The 12,851-nt window shown below is 48.3% G+C and overlaps 1 protein-coding gene across 1 annotated transcript; it reads right to left on the bottom strand.

The window, feature by feature from the left end:
• Nucleotides 1–997: 997 nt before the first annotated feature.
• Nucleotides 998–7,622, bottom strand: LOC109883787 (fatty acid-binding protein, heart-like). The gene is made up of 4 exons (XM_020475816.2): nt 7,317–7,622; nt 3,593–3,765; nt 2,203–2,304; nt 998–2,104 (listed from the first exon to the last, which is right to left on the bottom strand). Exons 1-4 carry the CDS (start codon nt 7,387–7,389, stop codon nt 2,051–2,053), a joined length of 402 nt encoding a protein of 133 aa, XP_020331405.2. The 5' UTR covers nt 7,390–7,622; the 3' UTR covers nt 998–2,050.
• Between the last annotated feature and the right edge of the window lie 5,229 nt (nt 7,623–12,851).

Raw genomic sequence — 12,851 nt, 5'->3', positions numbered from 1 at the left:
TAATGTTATGAGAATATGAATTTAAATAGAACCATGGACAAACCTGCAGAAAACATTATGCCTAAGGACTTAAATTCCCACAGAATAAAGTTGTTTCTTAACGTTCTCTGAATAAATAGAGAACATTACTTTAAAGCTGTAACCTTCTTGGGTGACCCGACCAGATTCACATAGAAATATGAGGTGTCCTGTGATGTAGGGTCTCTCACCTTGAACCTAGTTGGTAGCCTGTCTGTAACACACGACACCAATCTATAGAAGCAGAGAATGTGCCGGAATTAGAACACACACACACAGAATCACAGCCCAGGAAACACACACACACATTTCCACGCCGGCAGCCAGGCACCAACCAACATTTCTGTTCACCTAGTAGGAGTCAATAGTGATACACACACTCTAATGCCGCGTTCAAGTCACTTCGGAAACTTGGAGATTTCTGACTTGCTTTCTCGTTGTAGAAAAATGATACCCCGAGTTTCCCACTTGGGCAGTATCAGAATAAACCAATAGCAAGCTCTCCCATCTCCTTGAGTTTCTCTCATTCAAAGAGAGAGAGAGAGAGAGAGAGAGAGAGAGAGAGAGATGTGCTTTACACAAATAACTTAGGTTCATTTTAACTCGGAGGTCCTGAGTTTTCCCGACATGTCGTGATTGCGGCAGAACACACACACACACACACACACTCCTATAATTATTCACCCTGTGATGCTCTGTAAAGACGTAAACTGTGTTCGCTGGTCTGCTATAATAGTACCACAGGTCAACTCCCCTGCCCTGAGCCACACACGGCTAGCCTCAGTACCAACCATCCTGATCTCGCAAACCTACATTCTGTTTCGCTACATGGACAGAATGTAAGCTTGCGAGATCAGGATGGTTGGTATGAGCCTAACGCACGGCCATAACTATTCAGAAATGGGTCAAAGTGGAAAGGATTTTGCAACATACTGTCAGGTTCTTATTTTTCAGAATAAATAACTCACGGACACTAGACGACCTTGTCAAAGTTTAATTCTTCCCAAAGGGTCGTTACAGCTGTAATTCAGACACAGACATGGTGGTATTCATACCCCACTTTGGGTGGAGTCTCCTCCGTATCTCTAAACATTGCATCCTTCTTGCTAAGCAGAGAACTAAGTGATATGAGCCTTCAACAGTTTCTCCCCTTATCAGTACTGTCACATCCCATTGTTTTCCCTGCACTCAACACATTCCAAGCTTAGTTGTCTTACTACAGAGAACCATTACCTTCTCACTCCTTTATATACTATGCGTCTGATCTATCATGTCTTTAATATCTCAATGTTCAAAGTTTACCCAGAATCCAACAATACGCACATGCAATGCCTACACACACCCTTCTCTGACAGCAGAATATAGAGCAGTTTTGATCCGTCTGAGGAGCCATGTGCTGCTTCCCCTACAGCAGCCTCAGATCTCAACTTGGCACAAAATGGCTGCCATAGCCCACCCAGATGGCTGCTACAACTGAAACACGTGATGAGCCATTTGGCACAAAATGGCTGCCATAACCCACCCAGATGGCTGCTACAACTGAAACACGTGATGAGCCATTTGGCACAAAATGGCTGCCATAACCCACCCAGATGGCTGCTACAACTGAAACACGTGATGAGCCATTTGGCACAAAATGGCTGCCATAACCCACCCAGATGGCTGCTACAACTGAAACACGTGATGAGCCATTTGGCACAAAATGGTTGCTACACACAGTTAGTAGATTCACTGATTTTCCTCCAGGCCAGTGGCAAAATCCCTGTGGATTGATGAAAGTCGAGCCTCTGATGTAGGTGTTGTGACTGTTGTCATGGGGATTGTGAGGTGACTGACAGAGAAGAACTCAGGAAGGCTTTAGAGAAGAAAATAAACGTCAGTGGAATTTATTCAGTGTTTCATACAAAGAGAAGGACGGGACAACATAGAAGGGGTCGGGGGTTAGAGGTCGTTACAGTGTGGATCGGGGGTTAAGGGTGAAGGGTTGTTGTTATTTTGGCAGGTGTGGTAAAGGATCGTTTTTTGGACGTTGTTACTCGGCCTTGATGTAGGAGCGTGTGCAGATGACATCACCAAGTTTCAGTGTCTGTGGAGAGGAGAGGAGAGTTAGATATACAACAGACACATTCTTACATGTAAGAGTTAACACCAATACACACACACACACACACACTCAGTACTGACCAGTTCGAGGGCGTTGCCGCTGACTTCACGGACCAGAGTGGTCTCCTTGCCGTCCCACTTCTGCACGTGAATCATCTTACCACCCTCAACCGTTATTAGGGACTAGAGAGAGAATGAGACATTATGAGTTATGAACAAACACGCCGATAAAGGAGAAGTCTCAGTGGGTTTGAGACTGAGGTTAATGTGTATTGTGATTGGTACAATCTACTGCCGATAAAGGAGAAGTCTCAGTGGGTTTAAGACTGAGGTTAATGTGTATTGTGATTGCCAGATAAAGAATGCCTACTCTTAGAAAAAAAGGGGCTGTCTAAAACCTAATACGGTTCTTTGGCTGTCCCCATAGGAGAACCCTTTGGAGAACCCTTTGGAGAACCCTCTGGATAACCATTTGGAGAACCCTCTGGAGAACCCTTTGGAGAACCCTTTGGAGAACCCTTTGAAGAACCCTTTGGAGAACCCTTGAACCCTTTTGGTTTCATGTAAAACCCTTTCTGCAGATGGAGAAAAAAAGCGTTTTTTTATACCTGGAACTAAAAAGGGTTTTTACCTGGAACCAAAAAGGGTTTTTACCTGGAACTAAAAAGGGTTTTACCTGGAACCAAAAAGGGTTTTACCTGGAACCAAAAAGGGTTTTACCTGGAACCAAAAAGGGTTTTACCTGGAACCAAAAAGGGTTTTACCTGGAACCAAAAAGGGTTATTCTATGGGGACAGCCGAAAAACCATTTTGGAACCCTTTTTTCTAAGAGTGTATGTAGCATGTGTGCCCACCTATCAAGAGTTAAAGTTGCTAGATACACACACACTCTATACATTACACACCCACCCTACCATGAGTAACCATTCCTCAACAATAAGACATTGTGTCTTTCTATTCACTCAGATCATGCTCAGTAGCCTCTCTCTCTCTCTCTCTCTCTCTCTCTCTCTCTCTCTCTCTCTCTCTCTCTGTCATCGATGTAGCATTTGTGTCTTGTCACACAGCTACAACTCATCCACCTTGACCTCTCACCTCTTATCTTTGACCCCCTCAATCCTAACTGACCCACCCAACAAAGCCTCTGTTTGATCCATGTAGTCGGTCTGTTTTCTCCTACTGAGACCTCTGATGGATCTCATGGCAGATACAACCATTTTGCTATGGTCCATCATACTTAACCTCTCGGCCCCTAACGCCTGACCTCCTGACCTTTCACCCCATTATAAGGATACACACTCGTGACAACTCTTACGATGCGTTATAACGGCCTCATAATGCGTATTAGCCGTAAAGTTTAACGCGTTAGCCATAAAAATGATAAAAACATATCGTTGCTACCACCACCATAATGACTATCAGCTAGCCATCTCAGACTTAGGTCGGTCTCTTAGCGCTCCTGACCTCTTACCTTGACCTTCCTGTCGTCGGCGGTGGTCTCGTCGAACTCCTCTCCCAGTTTGAAGTTGATCTCGGTGTTCTTGAAGGTGCTCTGCGTCTTCAGAGTGACCGTGTCTCCCGCTACCTCGATGACGGTGGTGGGCTTGGTCATACCGCCAACCTGGCGGGTTGCAAAGCCCACACCTGTCAATCAAAAAACACATTGCAGGGTTAAAGACTTCAGATTCGGGATACGACTGTTATAGCCGAGCCATCATCTGGATGCATAGTTATATACTGCTGCCAATACGGCCCCACCCTTAACGTTGACATTCATTTCTGAGGAAAAACCCAAATGCAATATGAACGAACGCGCCCACACTTTTGGGATTCATGATGTGTAACTGACTCTTCCACAAGGCCATAACAACGTATTGTAACTATGGTGACTCTTCCACAAGGCCATAACAACGTATTGTAACTATGGTGACTCTTCCACAAGGCCATAACAACGTATTGTAACTATGGTGACTATGGGTCAAAAAGAGAACGAACCGTACTAAAGGGAACAGACTTGTGACCAGACAATGACTGTTCTCATTGCATCTAACGCGCGCGCACACACACACGCACACTCTAATCTCTAGTTTGTGTGTTTTTCTTCAAACATTGAGCCAAAGTCATCAGAGACGTTGACCGGGCTGAGTGTGGAGGGGTACGGTCTAGCCGTCCACACTCAGCCCGGTCAACGTCTCTGATGACTTTGGCTGAATGTTTGAAGAAAAACACACAAACTAGAGATTAGAGTGTGTGTGTGTGTGGGTACGGTCGTTGACCGGGCTGAGTGTGGAGGGGTACCGGGCTGAGTGTGGAGGGGTACCGGGCTGAGTGTGGAGGGGTACCGGGCTGTGTGTGGAGGGGTACCGGGCTGAGTGTGGAGGGGTACCGGGCTGAGTGTGGAGGGGTACCGGGCTGAGTGTGGAGGGGTACCGGGCTGAGTGTGGAGGGGTACCGGGCTGAGTGTGGAGGGGTACGGTCTAGAGTCCTTCTGCCCTCAACTGAAGTAACGTTTCTGTAACAGCCGAGTCCAAGGCTAAACGTGACACACTCATACAACAAACAGCCAGTGTGTGTCGCCTGTGATCAGGAGAGTTGGGTCTGGGGTTTAGGGGTCATTACCATGGTGACAAGCGCAGACACGTCGATGCTAATAACGCCCATCAGTCACCAAACAAGGGTCGCACACAGGCACACACACACACACTATGTTAATATTCAACCCCTCCTCACAATGCTAGCTTCAGACAAGGAGCGCTCTTTCAGAGAATTCCACCCCTTTGTGTGTGTGTGTGTGTGTGTGTGTGTGTGTGTGTGTGTTTCTCACAGTGGAGGCATATCCCCCTCCCCCATTTAAAGTCTCTCTCTCTCTTTCTTCTCCTCCCCCCCCCTCTCTCCTCTCTCTGTCAATTCAATTCATTTCAAGGGGCTTTAATGCCATGGGAAACATATGTTAACATCGCCAAAGCAAGTGAGGTAGATAATATAGAAAAGTGAAATAAACAATAAAAAATGAACAGTAAACATTACACATACAGACGTTTCAAAATAATAAAGACATTACAAATGTCATATTACGTATATATACAGTGTTGCAACGATGTACAAATGGTTAAGGGTACACAAGGGAAAATAAATAAACATAAATATGGGTTGTATTTACAATGGTGTTTGTTCTTCACTGGTTGCTCTTTTCTTGTGGCAACAGGTCACAAATCTTGCTGCTCTCTCCGTCCTGATTTTCTATCTCCATCTTTTTATGTTCCAGTGGAGGCTGGTGGGAGGGGCTATAGAAGGATGAGCTCATTGTATTGGCTGGAATTAAATAAATGGAACGCTATCAAACGTATGGAAACCACATGGTCGGCTCCGTGCCATTGATTCCATTCCAGCCAATACAATGAGGCCGTCCTCCTATAGCTTCTCCCCAACAGCCTCCACTGTTCTGTTCCTACTTCTCTCTCTCTCCTTCTGCCCCTTTCCCTCTCTTCCCTCTTCCTTCTCTCGCTCTCCTTCTGTCCCTTTCCCTCTCTTCCCTCTTCCTTCTCTCTCTCCTTCTGTCCCTTTCCCTCTCTTCCCTCTTCCTTCTCTCTCTCCTTCTGTCCCTTTCTCTCTCTTCCCTCTTCCTTCTCTCTCTCTCCTTCTGTCCATCTTCCCTCTTCCTTTTCTCTCTCTCCTTCTGTCCCTTTCCCTCTCTTCCCTCTTCCTTCTCTCTCTTTTTGTAATTGTCCCGACCACACCCAGTCTTCCCATGCCTGACGTTAACGTCTGCATTGTCCCTTGAAAAGGACACTTTGTGATTGTGGCCCTTTATCTACTTAATATGAGCTCTCTGCATCCAGTATGAAGGTAGTTAGAGGTAGTTTTTATGTCTCTGCATCCAGTATGAAGGTAGTTAGAGGTAGTTTTTATGTTTTAGTTTTTACGAGTGGCGCAGCGGTCTAAGGTACTGTATCTCAGTGCTAGAGGCGTCACTACAGACCCTGGTTTGATTTCAAGGCTGTATCACAACCGGCTGTGATTGGGAGCCCCATAGGGCGGCGCATAATTGGCCAGGGTTAGCGTTTGGCCAGGGTTAGCGTTTGGCCAGGGTTAGCGTTTGGCCAGGGTTAGCGTTTGGCCAGGGTTAGCGTTTGGCCAGGGTAGGCCGTCATTGTAAATGGGAATTTGTTCTTAAAACGGACTTTCCTAGTTAAATAAAGGTTTAAAAAATGTCAAAATCCTGTTTTATCCCTTTACACACACATGCTCTGCTACACACGCTCTGCTACACATGCTCTGCTACACATGCTCTGCTACACATGCTCTGCTACACATGCTCTGCTACACACGCTCTGCTACACACGCTCTGCTACACACGCTCTGCTACACACGCTCTGCTACACACGCTCTGCTACTTACACACACATGCTCTGCTACACATGCTCTGCTACACATGCTCTGCTACACATGCTCTGCTACACACGCTCTGCTACACATGCTCTGCTACACATGCTCTGCTACACATGCTCTGCTCCTTACATGCGCACACACACATGCTCTGCTACTTACACACACACACGCTCTGCTACTTACACACACATGCTCTGCTACTTACACACACACACACATGCTCTGCTACTTACACACACACGCTCTGCTACTTACACACACACACATGCTCTGCTACTTACACACACACATGCTCTGCTACTTACACACACATGCTCTGCTACTTACACACACATGCTCTGCTACTTACACACACACACGCTCTGCTACTTACACACACACACATATGGTGGGCGTGCATAAATAAACACCTGCGTGTGTATTTTTTGCGCATATGTGTGTATGTGTTCACAAACACACACAATATCTGCACAAGAATGCACATATGCGGCTGCACACAAACACACACCTTTAAGTATTGATGAACAGTCACACCCTTCTCACAAGTGTACCCATACACCAGCAGGCAGGCAGGGAGGCATTTTACCGTTACTCCACACACACCCGCATGTATAAAACACACACACACACACACACACACACACACACACACACACGCTGCTCACACACACACACACACACACACACACACACACACACACACACACACACACACACACACACACACACACACACACACACACACACACACACACACACACACACACACACACACACACACACACACACACACACACGCTGCTCACCCAGGGCCTTCATGTATTCATCAAAGTTCTTGCTCTCCTTCAGGTTCCATGTGCCTGTGAATGCCTCAGCCATGTTAGCAGTAGTGTGGAGAAATGAGAGGGCAGCAAGAGAGAGAGAGGAGGGAGAGGAGGGAGAGGAGCAGAGAGAATGGAGTCAGCACCACTGCCATGCTGCAATCCTACTGGTCGATTTAAGACCGGCTGTTCGTGATGTCATCACTCTGAGAGGGGGAGGGGAGAAGACAGACAGACAGACAGACAGATGTCCCCTCAGCCAGCTGGTTCCCGGTCTCAGTTCATAAACAGACCCCACAGAGCCCCAGGCCAGAAACACAATTAGACGCAACCAAATTATGAGAAAGCAAATATATAACTATGTGACAACAGTGGAAAGAATCAACTAAAAAAACACAGAGCAAATTGGCATTTTATCTGGCTCTTAACAGGGAGGACAGATCCAACAGTGATGAACTCCTTTATGTTAGGTGAAACTGCAATCATAGCAGTGAGATTTGTGCACCGTTGTCATGGAAAAAGAGCAACCTGTGAACTGCAAACAACATTGTAAATATCACCACTTATCAGATTATTTGTCTTCGTTCTCTATTTGTACTATTGGACATTACTAAAACATTATACATGGCTGATAATATAAACACATGAAATGTCTATCATTTTAAAGCCTTTTTGAATTCAATCTTTAACTGTTAATTTCTAACATTTAACAACAAAAAAAAGTTGTTTAATTCGTTTTTTCTCAGTTTTGTTTATGTTGTTTATTGCACTTGCTTTGGCAATGTAAAATACACTACATGACCAAAAGTATGTGGACACCTGCTCATCGAACATCTCATTCCAACATCCTGGGCTTTAATATGGAGTTGGTCCTCCCCTTTTGCTGCCATAACAGCCTCCAGTCTTCTGGGAAGGCTTTCCACTAGATGTTGGAACATTGCTGCTATAACAGCCTCCAGTCTTCTGGGAAGGCTTTCCACTAGATGTTGGAACATTGCTGCTATACCAGCCTCCAGTCTTCTGGGAAGGCTTTCCACTAGATGTTGGAACATTGCTGCTATAACAGCCTCCAGTCTTCTGGGAAGGCTTTCCACTAGATGTTGGAACATTGCTGCTATAACAACCTCCAGTCTTCTGGGAAGGCTTTCCACTAGATGTTGGAACATTGCTGCTATACCAGCCTCCAGTCTTCTGGGAAGGCTTTCCACTAGATGTTGGAACATTGCTGCGGGGACTTGCTTCCATTCAGCCACAAGAGCATTGGTGAGGTTGGGCGATTAGGCCTCCTGGCTCGCAGTCGGGGTTCCAATTCATCCCAAATGCCATTGAATGCTGTAGCATTAAGATTTCCCTTCACTGGAACTAAGGGGCCTGAACCATTAAAAAAACATCACTCCAGAGTACATGTTTCCTCTGCTCCAGAGTCCAATGGCGGTGAGTTTTACACCAGTCCAGCCGACACTTGGCATTGCGCATGGTGATCTTAGGCTTGTGTGCGGCTGCTCGGCCACGGAAACCCATTTCATGAAGCTCCCAACGAACAGTTCTTGTGCTGATGTTGCTTCCAGAAGCAGTTTGGAACTCGGTAGTGAGTGTTGCAACTGAGGACAGACGAACGGTCCCGTTCTGTGAGCTTGTGTGGCCTACCACTTCACCGGCTGAGCCGTTGCTGCTCTTATACATTTCCACTTCACAATAACAGCACTTACAGTTGACCGTGGCAGCTCTAGCAGGGCAGACATTTGACTAACTGACTTGTTGGAAAGGTGACATTCCGTGACGGTGCCACGTTGAAAGTCACTGAGCTCTTCAGTAAAGCCATTCTACTGCCGATGTTTGTCTATGGAGATCTCATGGCTGTGTGCTCGATTTAATACACCTGTCAGCAACAGGTGTGGCTGAAATAGCCAAATCCACTAATTTGATGCGGTGTGCATATACTTTTGTGTATATAGTCTGTTTCCCATGCCAATAAAGCATAAAGCCCCTTTGAATTGAATAGAGGGGAGGGGCAGGGGGAGGGGGAGGGGCAGGGGCAGGGGGAGAGGCAGGGGGAGGGGCAGGGGGAGGGGCAGAGGGAGGGGCAGGGGGAGGGGCAGAGGGAGGGGCAGGGGGAGAGGCAGGGGGAGGGGCAGAGGAAGGGGCAGGGGGAGGGGCAGGGGGAGAGGGAGGGGGAGGGGCAGGGGGAGGGGCAGAGGGATAGTAAGGAGTCCAGCGGGTAGAATCAAATAATAAAAAGAAAAAATAGGAAGAAGAAGAGAACTGAGGATTGGGGGAGGAGGGAGGAGGGAGGAGGGAGGAGGGAGGAGGGAGGAGGGAGGAGGGAGGAGGGAGGAGGGAGGAGGGAGGAGGGAGGAGGGAGGAGAAGAACACTGCTTAGAGAGAGTGGGAGGGATGTGAAGGGGAGGGGAGGGGGGAGGATAAGAACACTGCTCAGAGAGAGTGGGAGGGATGTGAAGGGGAGGGGAGGAGGGAGGATAAGAACACTGCTCAGAGAGAGTGGGAGGGATGTGAAGGGGAGGGGAGGAGGGAGGATAAGAACACTGCTCAGAGAGAGTGGGAGGGATGTGAAGGGGAGGGGAGGGGAGGATGGAGGAGAAGAACACTGCTCAGAGAGAGTGGGAGGGATGTGAAGGGGAGGGGAGGAGGGAGGATAAGAACACTGCTCAGAGAGAGTGGGAGGGATGTGAAGGGGAGGGGAGGGGAGGGGAGGATGGAGGAGAAGAACACTGCTCAGAGAGAGTGGGAGGGATGTGAAGGGGAGGGGAGGAGGGAGGATAAGAACACTGCTCAGAGAGAGTGGGACGGATGGGAAGGGGAGGGGAGGGGAGGATGGAGGAGAAGAAAACTGCTCAGAGAGAGTGGGAGGGATGTGAAGGGGAGGGGAGGGGAGGATGGAGGAGAAGAACACTGCTCAGAGAGAGTGGGAGGGATGTGAAGGGGAGGGGAGGAGGGAGGATAAGAACAATGCTCAGAGAGAGTGGGAGGGATGTGAAGGGGAGGGGAGGAGGGAGGATAAGAACACTGCTCAGAGAGAGTGGGAGGGATGTGAAGGGGAGGGGAGGGGAGGATGGAGGAGAAGAACACTGCTCAGAGAGAGTGGGAGGGATGGGAAGGGGAGGGGAGGGGAGGGGAGGATGGAGGAGAAGAACACTGCTCAGAGAGAGTGGGAGGGATGGGAAGGGGAGGGGAGGAGAAGAACACTGCTCAGAGAGAGTGGGAGGGAGGGAAGGGGAGGGGGAGGGAGGGAGGAGAAGAACACTGCTCAGAGAGAGTGGGAGGGAGGGAAGGGGAGGGGAGGGGAGGAGAAGAACACTGCTCAGAAAGAGTGGGTTGGATGGAAAGGGAAGAGAGAGAGAGAGAGTGAGAGAGAGAGAGAGAGAGAGAGAGAGGCTCTGCTCACACCAACCACACGATCAACAACATTGGACACTGTATGGAACACAAAGCCTTCACTATCTTCCTGGAATAGCCCAGGCCTGAGGTCATCTGCCTTTGACCTAAAGAGCAGGAATCTGGACTTCACCAATAAATTGGAAATACAGACATAGTCATCCTACAAGAAACATGGTATAGGGGAGATGGACCCACTGGTTGCCCTCTAGGTTACAGAGAGCTGGTAATCCCATCCACCAAACTACCAGGTGTGAAACAGGGAAGGGACTCAGGGGGTATGCTAATTTGGTATAGAGCAGACCTAACTCACCCCATTAAATTAATCAGAACAAGAACATTTTACATTTGGCTTGAAATTCAAAAGGAAAGGATCTCAGAGAAAAATGTCCTCCTGTGTGCTACCTATATCCCCCCACTAGAATCCCCATACTTTAATGAAGACAGCTTCTCCATCCTGGAGGGGGAAATCAATCATTTCCAAGCGACCTAAATGTAGCGACCTAAATACCAGAACCGGACAATTTGTATTTGTATTTATTATGGATCCCCATTAGTTCCTGTCAAGGCAGCAGCTACTCTTCCTGGGGTTTATTATGGATCCCCATTAGTTCCTGTCAAGGCAGCAGCTACTCTTCCTGGGGTTTATTATGGATCCCCATTAGTTCCTGTCAAGGCAGCAGCTACTCTTCCTGGGGTTTATTATGGATCCCCATTAGTTCCTGTCAAGGCAGCAGCTACTCTTCCTGGGGTTTATTATGGATCCCCATTAGTTCCTGCCAAGGCAGCAGCTACTCTTCCTGGGGTTTATTATGGATCCCCATTAGTTCCTGCCAAGGCAGCAGCTACTCTTCCTGGGGTTTATTATGGATCCCCATTAGTTCCTGTCAAGGCAGCAGCTACTCTTCCTGGGGTTTATTATGGATCCCCATTAGTTCCTGCCAAGGCAGCAGCTACTCTTCCTGGGGTTTATTATGGATCCCCATTAGTTCCTGTCAAGGCAGCAGCTGCTCTTCCTGGGGTTTATTATGGATCCCCATTAGTTCCTGTCAAGGCAACAGCTACTCTTCCTGGAGTTTATTATGGATCCCCATTAGTTCCTGCCAAGGCAGCAGCTGCTCTTCCTGGGGTCCAGCAAAATTAAGGCAAAAAACATTACAAGAACCTGACACCCTTAGCACATGGGGACTAACAGCACCCAGGGGGACTAACAGCACCCAGGGGGACTAACAGCACCCAGGGGGACTAACAGCACCCAGGGGGACTAACAGCACCCATGGGGACTAACAGCACCCAGGGGACTAACAGCACCCAGGGGGACTAACAGCACCCAGGGGGATTAACAGCACCCAGGGGGATTAACAGCACACATGGGGACTAACAGCACCCAGGGGGATTAACAGCACCCAGGGGGACTAACAGCACACATGGGGACTAACAGCACCCAGGGGGATTAACAGCACCCAGGGGGACTAACAGCACACAGGGGGATTAACAGCACACAGGGGGATTAACAGCACACAGGGGGACTAACAGCACACAGGGGGACTAACAGCACACAGGGGGGACTAACAGCACACAGGGGGACTAACAGCACCCAGGGGGACTAACAGCACCCAGGGGGACTAACAGCATACAGGGGGGATTAACAGCACCCAGGGGGACTAACAGCACACAGGGGGACACCTACCTGGAGGTGACAGCATTCCCTCCCCAATATTTCCAAGCGACCTAAATGTAGCGACCTAAATACCAGAACCGGACAATTTGTATTTGTATTTATTATGGATCCCCATTAGTTCCTGTCAAGGCAGCAGCTGCTCTTCCTGGGGTTTATTATGGATCCCCATTAGTTCCTGTCAAGGCAGCAGCTACTCTTCCTGGGGTTTATTATGGATCCCCATTAGTTCCTGCCAAGGCAGCAGCTACTCTTCCTGGGGTTTATTATGGATCCCCATTAGTTCCTGTCAAGGCAGCAGCTGCTCTTCCTGGGGTTTATTATGGATCCCCATTAGTTCCTGTCAAGGCAACAGCTACTCTTCCTGGAGTTTATTATGGATCCCCATTAGTTCCTGCCAAGGCAGCAGCTGCTCTTCCTGGGGTCCAGCAAAATTAAGGCAAAAAACA

Source organism: Oncorhynchus kisutch, linkage group LG14 (assembly GCF_002021735.2).
Source record: "Oncorhynchus kisutch isolate 150728-3 linkage group LG14, Okis_V2, whole genome shotgun sequence".
Lineage (NCBI taxonomy): Eukaryota > Metazoa > Chordata > Actinopteri > Salmoniformes > Salmonidae > Oncorhynchus > Oncorhynchus kisutch.
This window is presented reverse-complemented; position numbering and strand designations above follow the sequence as displayed.

Coding starts and splice junctions, on each gene's coding strand:
- LOC109883787 (XM_020475816.2), bottom strand. CDS start 7,389: ATGGCTGAGGCATTCACAGGCACATGGAACCTGAAGGAGAGCAAGAAC. Junction 3,766..7,316: donor TGAATACATGAAGGCCCTGG/GTGAGCAGCGTG, acceptor TTTGATTGACAG/GTGTGGGCTTTGCAACCCGC. Junction 2,105..2,202: donor GCGGCAACGCCCTCGAACTG/GTCAGTACTGAG, acceptor TCCTCTCCACAG/ACACTGAAACTTGGTGATGT.